This window comes from Lynx canadensis, chromosome D1, assembly GCF_007474595.2.
Source record: "Lynx canadensis isolate LIC74 chromosome D1, mLynCan4.pri.v2, whole genome shotgun sequence".
NCBI classification, from domain to species: Eukaryota; Metazoa; Chordata; class Mammalia; order Carnivora; family Felidae; genus Lynx; species Lynx canadensis.
In genome coordinates, this window is record NC_044312.2 from 107,637,133 (window position 1) to 107,650,452 (window position 13,320).

A 13,320-nucleotide genomic window follows, 5' to 3' on the forward strand; every position below is an offset into this window, starting at 1 on the left:
CTACGCGAGGCCTGGCATCCGCGGCCGTGGGAGCTCAGTGTAGCTGGCTGACGTCCACACCACCACCACCGTCAGCCCATCACCGTCACCATCTGGTGATGGCCGGGAGGCCTGGGGCCCTTTCTTGGGGAGGACTCGTCACTCCCTCGCTCATAAAACCTCCATGGCTCCCATGAATCCATGAAATAAAATGCCCCACCCCAAGCACGGCTGGGGTTCCCTCCAGCCTCCACCTTAGACGACTGGCCTCTGGTCTCTCCCACCCACCAACTGGGGGAAGGGCCCTGCGGTGGGGTGGGGGGGAAGGCTCTGTGCAGGGAGGGGACTCCCCCCCCCCGGGGGGGGGCTCTGCGTCACCATGAGCCCGGAAATGGGAGGAAATGAAGCTGGATAAGAGGGGAAGGAGATGGGCACAGGCGGGCCCTGTTCCGCCTTGGGAAGGCGCCTCTGAGGACGCGGCCTCTGAGCAGAGCCCCAGCGATAGGAACCCTGGCTTTGGGAAGCTGGGGGAGGAGGGCGCCGGCAGAGTCCAGGGCTGGGGTCGGGGCTGGGGAGGTTTGGGGGGGAAGAGAGGGCTGCACGTGCAGGATTGGTGGAAGAAGCTAGAACTGATTCCATCCCAGCGGGAAATCGGAGCAGGGACGGGGGGGGGGGGGGGGTCTGGGATGGGCTCTGGCTGTGCGTGGGGCGCGGGAGGGCCCTTGGCTGTTCCCCATCCAACGCTCCTGCCCTGTCTGCTGAGCTCAGGTCAGGGCCTCCCCCCGCACCACAGCCTGCGCCCCGCCACTCCAGCCAGGTACACGGTGGGACCCCAGACAAGTCTGGGCACAGGGTGCTCGGCCCTTGGGGCCCTGCTTCCTCTGAGGCCGGCCCGGTCCAGGGAGGGCCACGGAGGCCACGCCGTCTGCCCCCTGTGCCCGCCGTGCCTCGGCTGTGGCCCTGGGCAGCTACCGGGCGGAAGTCGAGGCCCCGATGCTCCGCTCCGGGGCCTTGCTAATCCCCCAGGCCAGCTGGGCTCTGAGCAAAGGGGAGCCCGCGAGAGCAGGGAGAGAACGAGGAGGAGAAGGAGGGAGCGAGAGAGGACCAGAAATGGAGAGCAGGTGCATGGAAGAGAGACATGGGGAGTGGGCAAGAGACACTGTGCGGCTGGGAGAGACAGAGCAGGCAGAGCAAACGAGCAACTGAGGACAGAGACAGAGATTCAGAGGCAAAGAGACAGAAGCCAGAGACAGAGACAGAGGCAGAGACATAGGGAGAGACAGAGACAGAGTCACAGAGAGGGAGAGGCAGAGACAGAGAGACAGAAGACAGAGAGAGACAGAGACAGAGATTCAGAGGCAAAGAGACAGAAGCCAGAGACACAGAGAGGGAGAGACAGAGGCAGAGACAGAGAGACACAGAGATAAAGAGGAACAGAGATAGAGGCAGAGAGGGAGCGATAGAGACAAACACAGAGAGGCAGAGACAGAGAGGGACAGAGTCAGAGACAAAGGCAGAGACACAGAGGCAGAGACAGAGACTCAGATGCAGAGACAGAGACAAAGACAGAGAGGGAGAGATAGAGAAAGAGGCGGAGATAGAGAGAGGCGGAGGCAGAGAGAGATGGAGGCAGAGATAGAGACAGAGAAGGAGAGACAGAGACAGAAACAGAGACACAGAGGCAGAACAAGAGAGAGGCAGAGGCAGAGATAGAGGCGGAGAGAGACAGAGATAGAAGGAGGGAAAGTGAGAGACGGAGAGAGGGAGAGAGGAGGAGAGAGGAAAGAGGGTCCCACACCCCTCACCAGGGCCACGGATGTGTGTGGAGAGGAGAAGGCGGGCGCCGGGTGCTGGGTTCAGCTCAAGCCCAGGGGCCACGGCGGTGGGCCAGGGCAGGGGCGCGAACGCGCGCGCACGGCGAGAAGGGGCCCCGGGGCACAGCCGGTCCACAAGCGAGCACCTCGCTTTGGCCAGGAGCTGGACAGACAGACACCCCGCGCGTGTCCCTCAGGAGGGTGGTCTGATCGGGAGGCAGCTGGTGCTTAAACAACCACACGAATGGGAGTCTGATGGCCAGGGGTGACAGAACGCCGGCCCACGAGGTCCCAGCAGCCAGGACAGCGCCAGAAGGCGGCAAGCCCTCAGAACGTGGAGGAGTCGGGGGCGGTGGCCGGGGGGCCTGCCCTGACATCGGGGTAACTAGGCGGGGAAGGTGGTGGTGAGGGGGCGGAGGAGCCCGTAGGCACAGGAGCAGCAGGTGCAAAGGCCCTGTGCCCGGAGAGGGCTGTGGCAGAAGCTGCGCCACCCTGGCTTCCTCGGGCAGGGGACGTCTGGGCCCCGGGGGTGTGGGAGACACACACGCTGAGCCGTGGGGAGCAGGGGCTGCGCAGGGCCCAGCGGGCAGGAGGGCAGGACGGCCGCACCCCCGGGGGTAGGAGCTGACTCCTGCGGTCTGGAGTGTGTGGCTGGGCCGCTGACCTCCAGGAGGGAGGGAGTGTCCTTGGCAGTGAGCGCGTGTGGAGGGGACAGGGCGGGAGCCCTGCCTGACCCCAGCCCGCCCCGCCCCGCAGGCCGGCCCTTTGGGGAGCTGGCCAGGCCGGAGCAGAGATGGCGGCCGCGTGAGCAGAGGAGGCCCTGAATTAATCTGTCACTAAAGCTTGGCCATGGCAGGCGCAGTCATGATTTAGATGAATAATTGAAACGCTCCGATACATTTATTATCCCTTTAGTGCAAAAGTGGCAGAGAAAGACGAGGGGTAATTGAAAAAGAACGCACAAATCTCCGCGAGAAAGCCGGCTCCTTATCGCCGAGTAAACATTTCAGTCCTAATAAACAGGAGAGACGCGCGTCAGGGCCCTGTCGATTCCCATCCTGATTTAGGGCCCGCCTCCCTTCTTACCATACAATAGGAGAGTGTTCAGGTTTGAAAAAAATTTTTATCGAGCCAGTAAAAGTCTCTCCAGGAGGGAGGCGGGCCAGCGGGAGTGGGCCTGGCGGGTCTCCGGGTCTCCGGGTCTGGCTGGGAGGCCGGGAGGCTGTCCCAGCCCGTCCAGTCTTTCCCCACTTCAGACCCGGGGCCCTCCACCTGCTGGGCCTCTCTATCCCTCTCAGCCTGTCCAACTCCTACTCGTCCTTCAGGGCTTGAGTCAGAGGCCCCCTCTGCCGGGGAGCCTTCTACCAAACTGGGTCTCTCTGAGGGCGGGGCCGAGGCCCGAGTCCCGAGTCCCCACCGCCACCCACACTCAGAGCCCTGGGAAGGAATGGGGGTATGTGTGTGGGGGGGGGAGTTAGGGGGCTTCCCCAAGACTCACTGTGTTGCCAGAACGAGCCACCTTGGCCTCGGGGCGTGGTGGGGACCCAGCCCCACAATGAACCAGGCCCAAGAGTCCTGGACTCTTTGGGTTAAGTCCTTTTGGCCCCAGGAGCCCCTGGGGCTCTTGTTGAGGGTGGAGGTGTTCACAGACTCCCTTCCCTGCTCCTGAGGGGCTGCGGTCCCCTCCCACCCATAAGCACCCCACATGCGAAAACTGGGCTCACTATACCAAAGCCCTGCCGACCAAGCCCGGGCCCCCTTTGGAGGGCCTCCTTCTGAGCCAGAGCTGCCCCAGACCCCCCTCCCCCCAATTTATTAGGTGCCTCCCCCCACCCCAGTGCAGGGCTGTTGGACCTGTGTGCCCGCTCAGGGCAGGGCCTGGCATACAGAGGGTGCAACTACCCGCCCCCTAAACTGGCTTAGAAACCCCTAGAACACCGTCCCTGAGGAGAGTGCACTCTAGTGGGGAGACAAGCAATAAGAACAAACATAAAATACACGGACGTTAAAAGGGATCAGTGCTAAGGAAAAAGCCACAGAGCAGGGTGACAGGGTCAGCACAGTGGGCTGGGGCCTCGGCACAATTTAAACACAGTGGCCAAGGCAGGCCTACCGTGACTGATGCCTGCATGGATGGATGGGGGGCAGGTGGATCGGTAGGTGAGGGGTAGATGGATGGGTGAGGGGTAGATGGATGGGTGAAGGGTAGATGGATGGGCAGAGGGAATAGATGGAGAGGTGGGGGGTAGATGGATGGGGGCAGGTAAATGGGTGGTCATAGGAACGTAGGGAGTGGGTAGAGGACTGAATCCCCGCGGGGCTGGACTCAGGAGAAGAGGGAGAAACTTCGGCTGACGCCATGGGAAGACAGAGGTGGGTCTGGGCAGAGCCAGGGGGGTCCTGGGCTGCCGAGTCCCAGACGACTCGTGCTTGTGGCTCCCACCCAGGCAGTTCCGGGGGGTTGAGGCCGGGTGGGCTGGCGGGCAGTAGAGCTCACAGGTGGCAGGCGGGAGACATCGCGTCCCCATCCCAGCCCCAGGCAGGCCCCAGGCCCCTCCCAGCCCCAACCTCGCCCCTCCCACGGTCCCCTCCCTGCCACCTCCACCTTGTTCCAATCACATTAGCAGAGTGACAGCCCCAGCGAACACTCACGGCGGCTCCATAAATCTCAGCTGGCGTTAAAAGGCTGGACTCGGGGCTCACTTCCTCCCGGGTCCCGGCCCACCCCATCCATCTCTGCGTCAGTCAGGCAGCGCTTGGGGCCTGCTCCAGCCTCCTCTCCCCCACAATGCTGCAAGAAGGGGAGCTGGAGGACCCCCAGTATGCCTCCCCACTCCATCTAGCCAGAACAGGTGCCCTTTGACCCCCAGAGTGAGGTCAGCAGGCCACCTACCAGCCACTCCCTGCCCTGCCTAAAGCCTCGAAGGCCCCGCTGCCTTCCTCAGCAAGCCCTCCGCTTAACACATGAGGCTGTCCCTGCCTTTTCATAGTTCATTCATTCATTCACCGACCATTTAATTGAGCACCTACTATATGTGCCAGACCCGGTTCTAGTTGCTGGAGACACAGTGGTGCCCCCCGAGCTTTGTTCTCAGCGGGGAGACAGACGGTAGACAATGACCCTAATATACAAGTGACAAACAGAAGAGCAGGGTGAGGTGAAGGGAGAGGGGGGATACAGGCTGGGGCGGGGACAGACAGCTGTAGTTTTACCTAGGGGTCAGGGTGGGCCTCCCTGACAAGGTGGGGGGCACGGAAACCTTGCGAGAGGTGAAGGGGGCAGCCACAGGCTGGGGAAGAGGGTTCCAGGCGGAGCGAACAGCCTGCACACAGGCCCGAGGCAGGAGCGAGCAGGGAGGCTGGTGCCGAGTGCGGGAGGGCTGGGCAGTGGCAGTGAGCCTGGCAGGTGGCTGGGGCCCCTGGTGGACCTTGACTCTGAGCCAGGTGAGAGCCGTGGCAGAGTTTTGGGCGGGAGAGGGGTGATGGACCTGACTTGGGGTTTAAGGGGCCCACACCTCTTGGTGGTCCTTAGCCTCCCAGAACTGCAGGGCTAAAAATCCAGCTCCCCATGGGGTCGGTGAGGCTCCGGTGTCACCTCCTGCCTCCCCTCCGCCTGGCTGGGCTGCGACGGCTCCAATCTTGATCTCCCCCAATGTCCCATGTTCTCCCTCACTCCGGGCCTCCGCCTGTGCTGTTCCCTCTGCCCAGGACACCCTTCCCGATGCTCCCACCCATTCCTCGGGTCCCAGTGTAGGCCCCACCTCCTTCCAGGAGCCCTGCTCCCCCATCGCACAGACCACCCTGTGTAACGGTGGGTGCCTTCATCTGTATCGTGAGCTCAGGGAGGGCACAGACCAGGCCCCTCTGGTCCAGCACCCGGCTCGGGGCCCAGCCTACAGTAGGTGCTCGATCACTGGCCGATGAATGAACAGACGAAGAGGAGGGGTGTCTGAACGGCAGGTGTCAAATCAGCTACGCCCCCCCGAGTTTTCCAAAAGGGACGGGCTTCCGAACAAGGTCCTGGATAGGCCCCCAGCGAAGCCCCTCATTCTGTGAGGCCTCCAGGACAGCTGTGACCTCCACAGGGACAGTGGAGGAGAAGTGGGGGAGGGAGGGAGGGAGGGAAAATCTGTCTGGCCACAAACAGACCCCCCCCGCCCCCCCATACACACACCCGTCCTGCATCCTGGCCGGTCACCGACAGCTCTTAGCTTTGTTCTTATTTATTCCTGACCTTCGCTGCCCCTTTTATTTTCCCCCCTTTTAAAACCTGGCCCGGGCCCCGCCACTGCTGCCGTAAACACGGCCCCCGGGATTTATCCGACGGCGCATTAACCCCTGCCCCCCAGCTCACCAATCATGCTGCTGCCCGTGTAGACAGCGGGCAGTCCAGCCAGCGGGGGACCGAGGGGCTGGGGGCGAGGGGCTGGAGTGGCCCGCCTGGGCAGCGCTGGCCAGGAGAGGCAGGCCTCGGCGGGGGGGGGGGGGGGGGGAGGGGGGGCACAGGGACTGCCCCCACCGTGGCACCTGCTGACCTATATAGCCTGTAGCCCTGGAGGCTGGGCCCACCGTGACCTCCAACCTCTGGCCCACCCGGTTCAGCTGGAACCCCTGCTTCCCGGTGGTGAACCACGGCGAACGCACGAGTCTTTCTGGCGGGGGTGGGGGGGGCCTTCGCGGTTGGCAGAGCCCTCCCTGACCCTGTGAGGCCTTGTCCTAGGAGCAGGGCCACCCTCCGAGGTTAGAGCGTGGAGCAGAAATCATTTTGCCCTCACAGGTGCAGAGGCTGAAGCCTAAGGGCTGGGCTTTTCCCATCACACCTGCAGCCGCCCCCCCCCCCCACCTCCGGATTCCAGATCCCAGTCCCTCTCAACCCTCAAGTGTCCCTCCCCCGCCCCTTCCAGGCCAGGAAGCACTTACCACCGCCACCTCCTAGCAGGGAGCTGTTGGCTGCAAGAGAGAGAGAGAGAAAAGCCAGTCAGTTGGGGAGTGGCAGGTGGGCCAGCAGTTGGGGGGGGCGGGATGGGAGGCTTGTGCCTGGTCCAGGCCCCCGGGGTCTTCAGATTCTGGGCACAGGGTCTTCTCTGAGGGGGGGCACACAGCACACAGGGGGAGGTGGTGAGGGCCGGGACTTCCTCTCCTGCTGGGGCTCCTAAAGGGCCTGGGGTTTGCAGGGTGGTGGGGTGGGGGGTTCCCCCGAGCCACCAGGGCCCAGCCGCTCACCCTAGAAACAGCCACATGCGGGGTCTGGAGGGACACAAGACCTGTGGCCACACGTATCCTTTTGAATAAAAGGATTCACTGTTTTGACCCAGCATCTCCCGAGGCCCGCCTGTGCCAGGCCTGGTGCAGAGACGCGCCCTGGTCCCTGCCCTTGGAGCTCACAGGCAGCCGGGGCGGGGGGTGGGGGCACAACCCGAGGCCACTAGAAGACACACTGTGTTGTCGCAGCTGTGCTAAGTACCGCCCAAGGAACGAGTGTGGTGGGGGCGGGGGGGGGAGGGGGCTAAGAAGAGGGGGCTGTGAACCAGGGCTGGGCGCCCCTAACAGACGGCAGTGACCGTGTGCCAGGTAAGGGCCCCACCCTGGGGCGGCACAGTGAGGGCACAGAGCACCAGGCCCGGAGCCAAAGCCGGTTCAGCAGATGGGTGACTCGGGCCACCTCGCCCTGTGCCTCAGTTTCCCCCGGGGAAGAACAGACCCATCTCACAGGGTCGGTGTGAAGGTCCAGGGGGACAGAGGGAGCCTCGGCTCCCGCCCCGGCCCCGGACCGGACGCAGACTGGCGGCTGCTGGCGCTGACCCGCCCATCTCGCTCTGCCCGGCCCGCTGACCCCCTCCAGCCTCCCCACGGGGCTGATGCGAGGACGAAGCGAAGCTGGAAGCCTCTCGGCCGGCACGTCGTCGGGGCCGTGCGGGTCAGTGGCCCTCACCAGCCGGGGCTCCGGCTCCTGGCCACGCAGCTGCGTCCATGTTAACTGCTGGTGCTAATCAGGGTAAGTGATGGGCGAGACAGGGCAGGTGCCGCCCAGGTGGGGAGACCAGCTGTGCCTCGGCCCCTGTGCCCCCGGGGGTCCCGGCTCCCAGCTCCTCCACCCCACCTGCCTTCCGGGGGCCCGGGGCAGCCCCTCTGTAGGAGGGGGACACGGAGCAGAGCCCGGAGTGGGGGCCACTTCCGGGCCGGCCAGGCCGCAGGCCCGGGGTGCCGTGCGGAAGCTGTGGACCCTGCTAAGTGGTGTCGGGCGGCTCTGAGTGGCTGGTCTCCCAGAGCTGACAGCTCTTCGCTTGGGGAATAATTAATTCCACAGCCCGAAAACCCAGGGCTGCGAGTTGCCACGTTACTTGCGAGATTAATACAAGCAGCTAATTAAGATGGAGAGGCGAGGAGAGGCTGGGCGCTCCCAGAGCAGGGCTGGGGGGCTGCGGGGAACGCGTGGGAGGAAGGGGGGCGGAGCAGGCAGGGAGGCAGCTGGGAGCCGAGCCGGAGCCTGGGAGGGGCCGGGCGGGGCCCCCAGGCAGCCGTGGGCGGGCCACCGAAGGGCTGGGCTCCCCAAGGCTCTGGGGGCTGCTGCCCCAGGAAAGCATCTTCCAATGAGCCGTGGAGGACTGCCTGCCTGCCTGCCAGGCACAGACTGGTGGCTCTGCACAAACGGTCCCACTTACTATCATAACAAATGGGAGGTGAGGGTCGCTCCCACTTTACGGAGGAGGAACCCGAGGCTGGGGGGGCGGGGGTTGGGTTGCCCAGTGGCAGCGGCAGGATCAGAACTGGGTCTGACTCTGTAGTGAAGCCACCAAGCAGGCTGGCCTCAGGGCAGCCTGGCCCGGGCCTGGCCCCCCCCCCCCCCCCCCCGCAGAGGATCTCCCCTTGGCTAGGGCTGGGGCTCGCCTCTTCAGGCACAGAGGCCCCTGTGATGGACGCCCCTGTGATGGACGCAGTCGGGACCCACCTCCCCCACCCCAAGGGGCAGGCAGAGAGGAGGGCCTGGGTGTGCAGATGGCCCTGCCCTGGAGCCAACAGGCGAGGCCCGGGCATCTCGGGTCGGTCCAGAACAGTCCCGGCAGCTGTCGGGAGCTGCCCTCCACGGGCCTCCCCCACCTCCCCCCATCACCTCTCTCTCTTAATTAACACCGGCCACAAACGAGCTGGCTCCCGCTCGCAGAGGGCTCGGTGCCCAATGGGTTGGCAGTAAGCCTCGAAGGGGCGGGAGGGGAAGGGGCGCCGACCTGCCGTTCTGCCGACCTTCCGGGAGGGGCCGACCCCCGCCTGCCGGGCATCCCCTGAGCCCCACCGTGTGTAGGTCTGCCTAGGTCAGGGGGCTGGGGCCAACTGGCCCGATGCATCCAGGGGCTGAGGAGGGAGGCGGGCCAGGGGCAGAAAGGATTTCTGCCCTTCCCTGCCCTCACGCTACCCCTCAAGCAGGGCACTCCCCCAGACCCCATTCCACCCTCTGCCTGCTCCACACCTTCTCAGGCCCAGGGCATGTCCTCCGGGGGACCCAGCCCGTCCCCCTGTCCCAGCACTTGCGTCCAGAGTGGCTCCCGAGCTCCCAGTCCTAGGTGGGGTGGGGCACGCAAATGCCCTGGCAGGTGAGGGAGGTATAAGATCTGCTGAAGCCTGAGGCTGGGAGGGCTTCCCAGAGGAGGTGGCATGTGAGCTGAGGCTTGAAAAGAAAAGGCAAGCAGGGAGGGGCGAGGGCGAGCTCTGTGAAAGGGCCTGATGGGTCTGAGCATTCCCCTGGGCAGGATGACCAGCCCGGGGCTCTATACGAGTTCGGCACAGTAGAACTCGGATGCGTGTGCCTGCATCCCATAATACTTCCGGCGACCCATGAAAATGTAATTTCTTTCAAAATCAGAAGAGTAAATGAACTTTGAGTTAGAAAATATTTTTAGTATATAATGTTAATACGTTCTGTCTTTATGCCAACAAACTCATAAAATCAACTTCTAACATACATCTTTTTATGTTTGTTATTAATCGTCCTGTGTATTTAGGTGATCCTGTCTAATATATGTATATACTTTTAATTTTTTTTTCATGTGTATTTATTTTTGAGAGAGAGACAGAGCGTGAGCAGGGAGAGAGAGAGGGAGACACAGAATCGGAAGCAGGCTCCAGGCTCTGAGCTGTCAGCGCAGAGCCCGACATGGGGCTCGAACTCATGAACCGCAAATCATGACCTGAGCCTATGGACGCTCAACCGACTGAGCCACCCAGGCGCCCTACTGTCGAATATATTTTTATAGGGAAAGGGCCCACAACAGCCAGGGCCTGGGCCGGGTAAGCTCCTACTCCTTTAACCCTTACCCCGTGTGGAAGCTGTGTCACCAACCCGTTCTACAGATGAGAGAGCTGAGCCACAGAGAACAGTCTTCTCACAAGGCAAACCTGAGCATCTTCTGTTTTACGCCCAGTTTCCTGATGCAACCCTCCCAAAGCTCCCCTTTGCTCTCAGGATAAGGAACTGACCCCTAGGGGCGCCTGGCTGGCTCAAGTCAGTAGAACACGGGGCTCTTGATCTACTGGTCATGAGTTCGAGCCCCACATTGCGGGTAGAGTTTACTTAATAACAAACAAACAAAATACCCGGCCCCTTGGATGGGGCCCAGTGGCTCCTCCCCTCTTCCCCTTCCTCTTTCCTCTCCCCCCCCACTCAGACACACTCCGGGCCCTCAAACTTGCTTCATTTTCTCCAGCCCCAGGGCCTTTGCATGGGCTGGGACTTCAACACCCCCCACCCAGAGAGCCAGCCTCGAAGGGCACGCCCGGCTACCGGAGGGCTCCTGGGGGCCATAAATCACTGCCTCCAGCATCCTTACCTCCTAGGTCAGTGCCTGCTACTCGGTCACCCAGTGCTGTGGGTGTCATTCACACTTGTCCCCAGCTCCCCGCACAGAGCCCGGTGCACAGGAGGTGACCGTCAACAATTTACTGTACGGCCACCCGCGGGTCTGCCGGGCTCTGCAGCCCAGGCTCTCGTCCACCAGGACTTGCAAAAGAGCCTACCCTAGGCGCCCCCGGGGGCCAGGACCTGGGGTGCGGGGTGTGCAGGTGACAGGGTTGGTCCAAGGGCAGTGACAGGAGGCCACGTAGAGCTGCTCGGGCTCTTCCCTGACAAATCCTCCGGCCCAGGGTGCGGGAGGCGAGGGGGCACTGAGCGGGGGCTGGGCTGCCAGAGAGGAGACTCGGTGACCCGAGGAAAGCGCTGAGCAGGTTACTGGGCCAGGGAGAGGCCGGGTGAGCGGGCACAGCGGTGACTTTGAGGCAGTCACAGCCCCTCCGTGTGCTGAGGCTGCTGCTGTTGCTTCCGTGTGCTTCAAATGCCTGAGAGGCCGCCAGCCAGGCTCGGGGAGGTGGGGGCTGCTCCCCCCAACCCCCCCGGCCCCTCAGCCTGGCCCACCCCCCTCCACCCTCCCTCAGAAGGCTGGATCTTAGCTTTCTAGCATTTGACAAACACACATCCGGCCCCTACTATGTGCCGGGCTCCGGGACACAGCCGGGCAAGGCGCTGCGGGCACGGAGCTCATTATCTAGCACGCAGAACAAGAATAAACTTGACCAAGGATTACCATTTGTGTCAGAGGTGGGAGAGAATGGCTGGCCCCAGCGGTGGGGGGGAGGGGGTGACCTGGAAGGAGTCAAGGAAATGCGGAACATAAGGAGCCAGCTGCGAGGGGCAGTAGAAGGCCTGTGCAAAGGCCCGGGGGCCGAGGGAGGAGGTCACTCTAGCTGAAGCAGAGTGAGTGGGGGAGAGAAGTAGGAGAGAAGATCAGAGTCTGTGGAGGCAAGAGCAGCTCAAGGAGGACAAAAAGGGGACCCGCTGGCTCCTGCCTGGTGCAGGGGATCCCTCCCGGGCCTGGAGAGGGAGGAGACCCTCCCCCAACGCCTGTGCGGCTCCCATCACTACTGTTCCATTGCAGCCACCCCATGCCTGGCCGAGCCCCCGCTATCGCCAGCACCCCAGCGTCTCGCACAGCGCCTGGTACCTGCGAGGCGACCACTGACCTACTGGCAGCCTGGCCCTGCCAGGAGGGTTAGGGGAGTGGCCTTTGTCCTTGGGACAGCAGCGCCATTGGCTGCCCCCACTTCCCGCAGGCCTGCGGTGGGTATCTGTGTTACTCGAGGGTGAGCTGTTTAAAACATGCTTTAGATTAGAAATGTCCCACAGATGGAATAAAGTGTGACATGTGCTGAATTTTTGAAGATAAAACAAGAGACTTCAAAGGCATCTCAAGCTGCGAAAGCAGTTGCCGTGTTTGACAGACTCTGTCCCCCAGGCCAAGGTCACTGTCCTCCGAGGTGGGACTGCCTCAGGGGGTGGGGGATGTGAGGCTTCCTGGACATTCCCAGGGCTGGGGGTGGGGAGCAGGGGCCTCACGGTGGGGGGACAAGGGGGCTCACATTTATCAGCACCACATGCAGGCTTTATCATTTAACCTATGTGTGCATGTGGACACACATCCCTTCCCGCCCTATTTACAGATGGGGAAACTGAGGCACAGGGAGGCAAAGTGATTTGTCCAAGGCCACCGCCCTTAGCAGGAGGAGACCCGCCCAGGTGCTTTGCAAGTCCTGGTCCCGAAACCCTCAGCTGCGTTCTTGGGCCGGGCCTCGGTTTCCTCATGTGTGGGTGGGGGAGGCCAGCTAACTGAGGCCCTTGTGGGGCATAGATGATACAGTTTAAAATGCCTGTAAAACTGTTACGGCGTCAGGGTTTCACAGTGGCAGCGGGTGGGGGCGTCGGGGTCCCCGGTCAGCCAGGGAGAAGGGTGTCTGCCTGATGACAGACACATCGATACTCTCAACAGCAGCTTCTTTCTATCAAGGTTTGCTCACCAGCTTCTTGGGGAGAGCCATGGGGACCTTCCAGGCTGCGTGGCTCCATTTTACACGTGGGGGAACTGAGGCTCAGAAAGCGTGTGGCCCGAGGCGGGAGCCGGGGCCACTAAGCACCCCACTGAGCCAGATCTGGCTTGCCTGCCTTCAGGATTGAGCCCCCAGTCCATCTTCTCTGAGCAGAACCCTGTGATTCCCTAAATCTGATGGGAGCCACACCCAGCTCGGCTCCCCTTCTGGGGTCTCCCTCTCCCACTGGTCCTGTGTCAGGCTCCCTTCACCACCAAGGTCTCCTGAATCTTGGATCAGCCTCCTTCAGTCCTCCCCACACCTCCTGGCTCCCATCCGGGCTGGCTCGATAGCCCCACCCCTCCGTCTACCCCAGGAGGCCCTCCCCAACGCCTCTGCCTACAAAAGCCACCCACTCAGCCATTTTAGCTCAGAGCAGGTGCCCAGGCTGTGGTTCCCGCCGGCCTGGGCCTTCCCTTCGCCTCCTCCTGCCTGGGTTTCTTGGGCTCTGCCCCTGGAGACCCAACCTCCCAGCCACCCACGCCCAAGCTGGACCCCAGACCCTTGGACCCCCAGTCCCCCTCGACACCCACTCTCCAAGACCCATCCCCAGGCGACTTCCACTTATTGGCATTTCGTTATACAAGAAATTCATGTTGATTGCCCCAAATTGGATCAT

At 62.7% G+C, this 13,320-nt stretch overlaps 1 protein-coding gene across 1 annotated transcript in view; it reads right to left on the bottom strand.

Annotated features, from left to right (window-relative positions):
• The window catches only part of MACROD1 (mono-ADP ribosylhydrolase 1), a 143,314-nt gene that overhangs the window by 6,566 nt on the left and 123,428 nt on the right, over nucleotides 1-13,320 (bottom strand). The window contains 1 exon segment of the mRNA XM_030333895.1: nucleotides 6,714-6,743. Within this exon segment, the coding sequence (XP_030189755.1) occupies nucleotides 6,714-6,743 (30 nt within the window).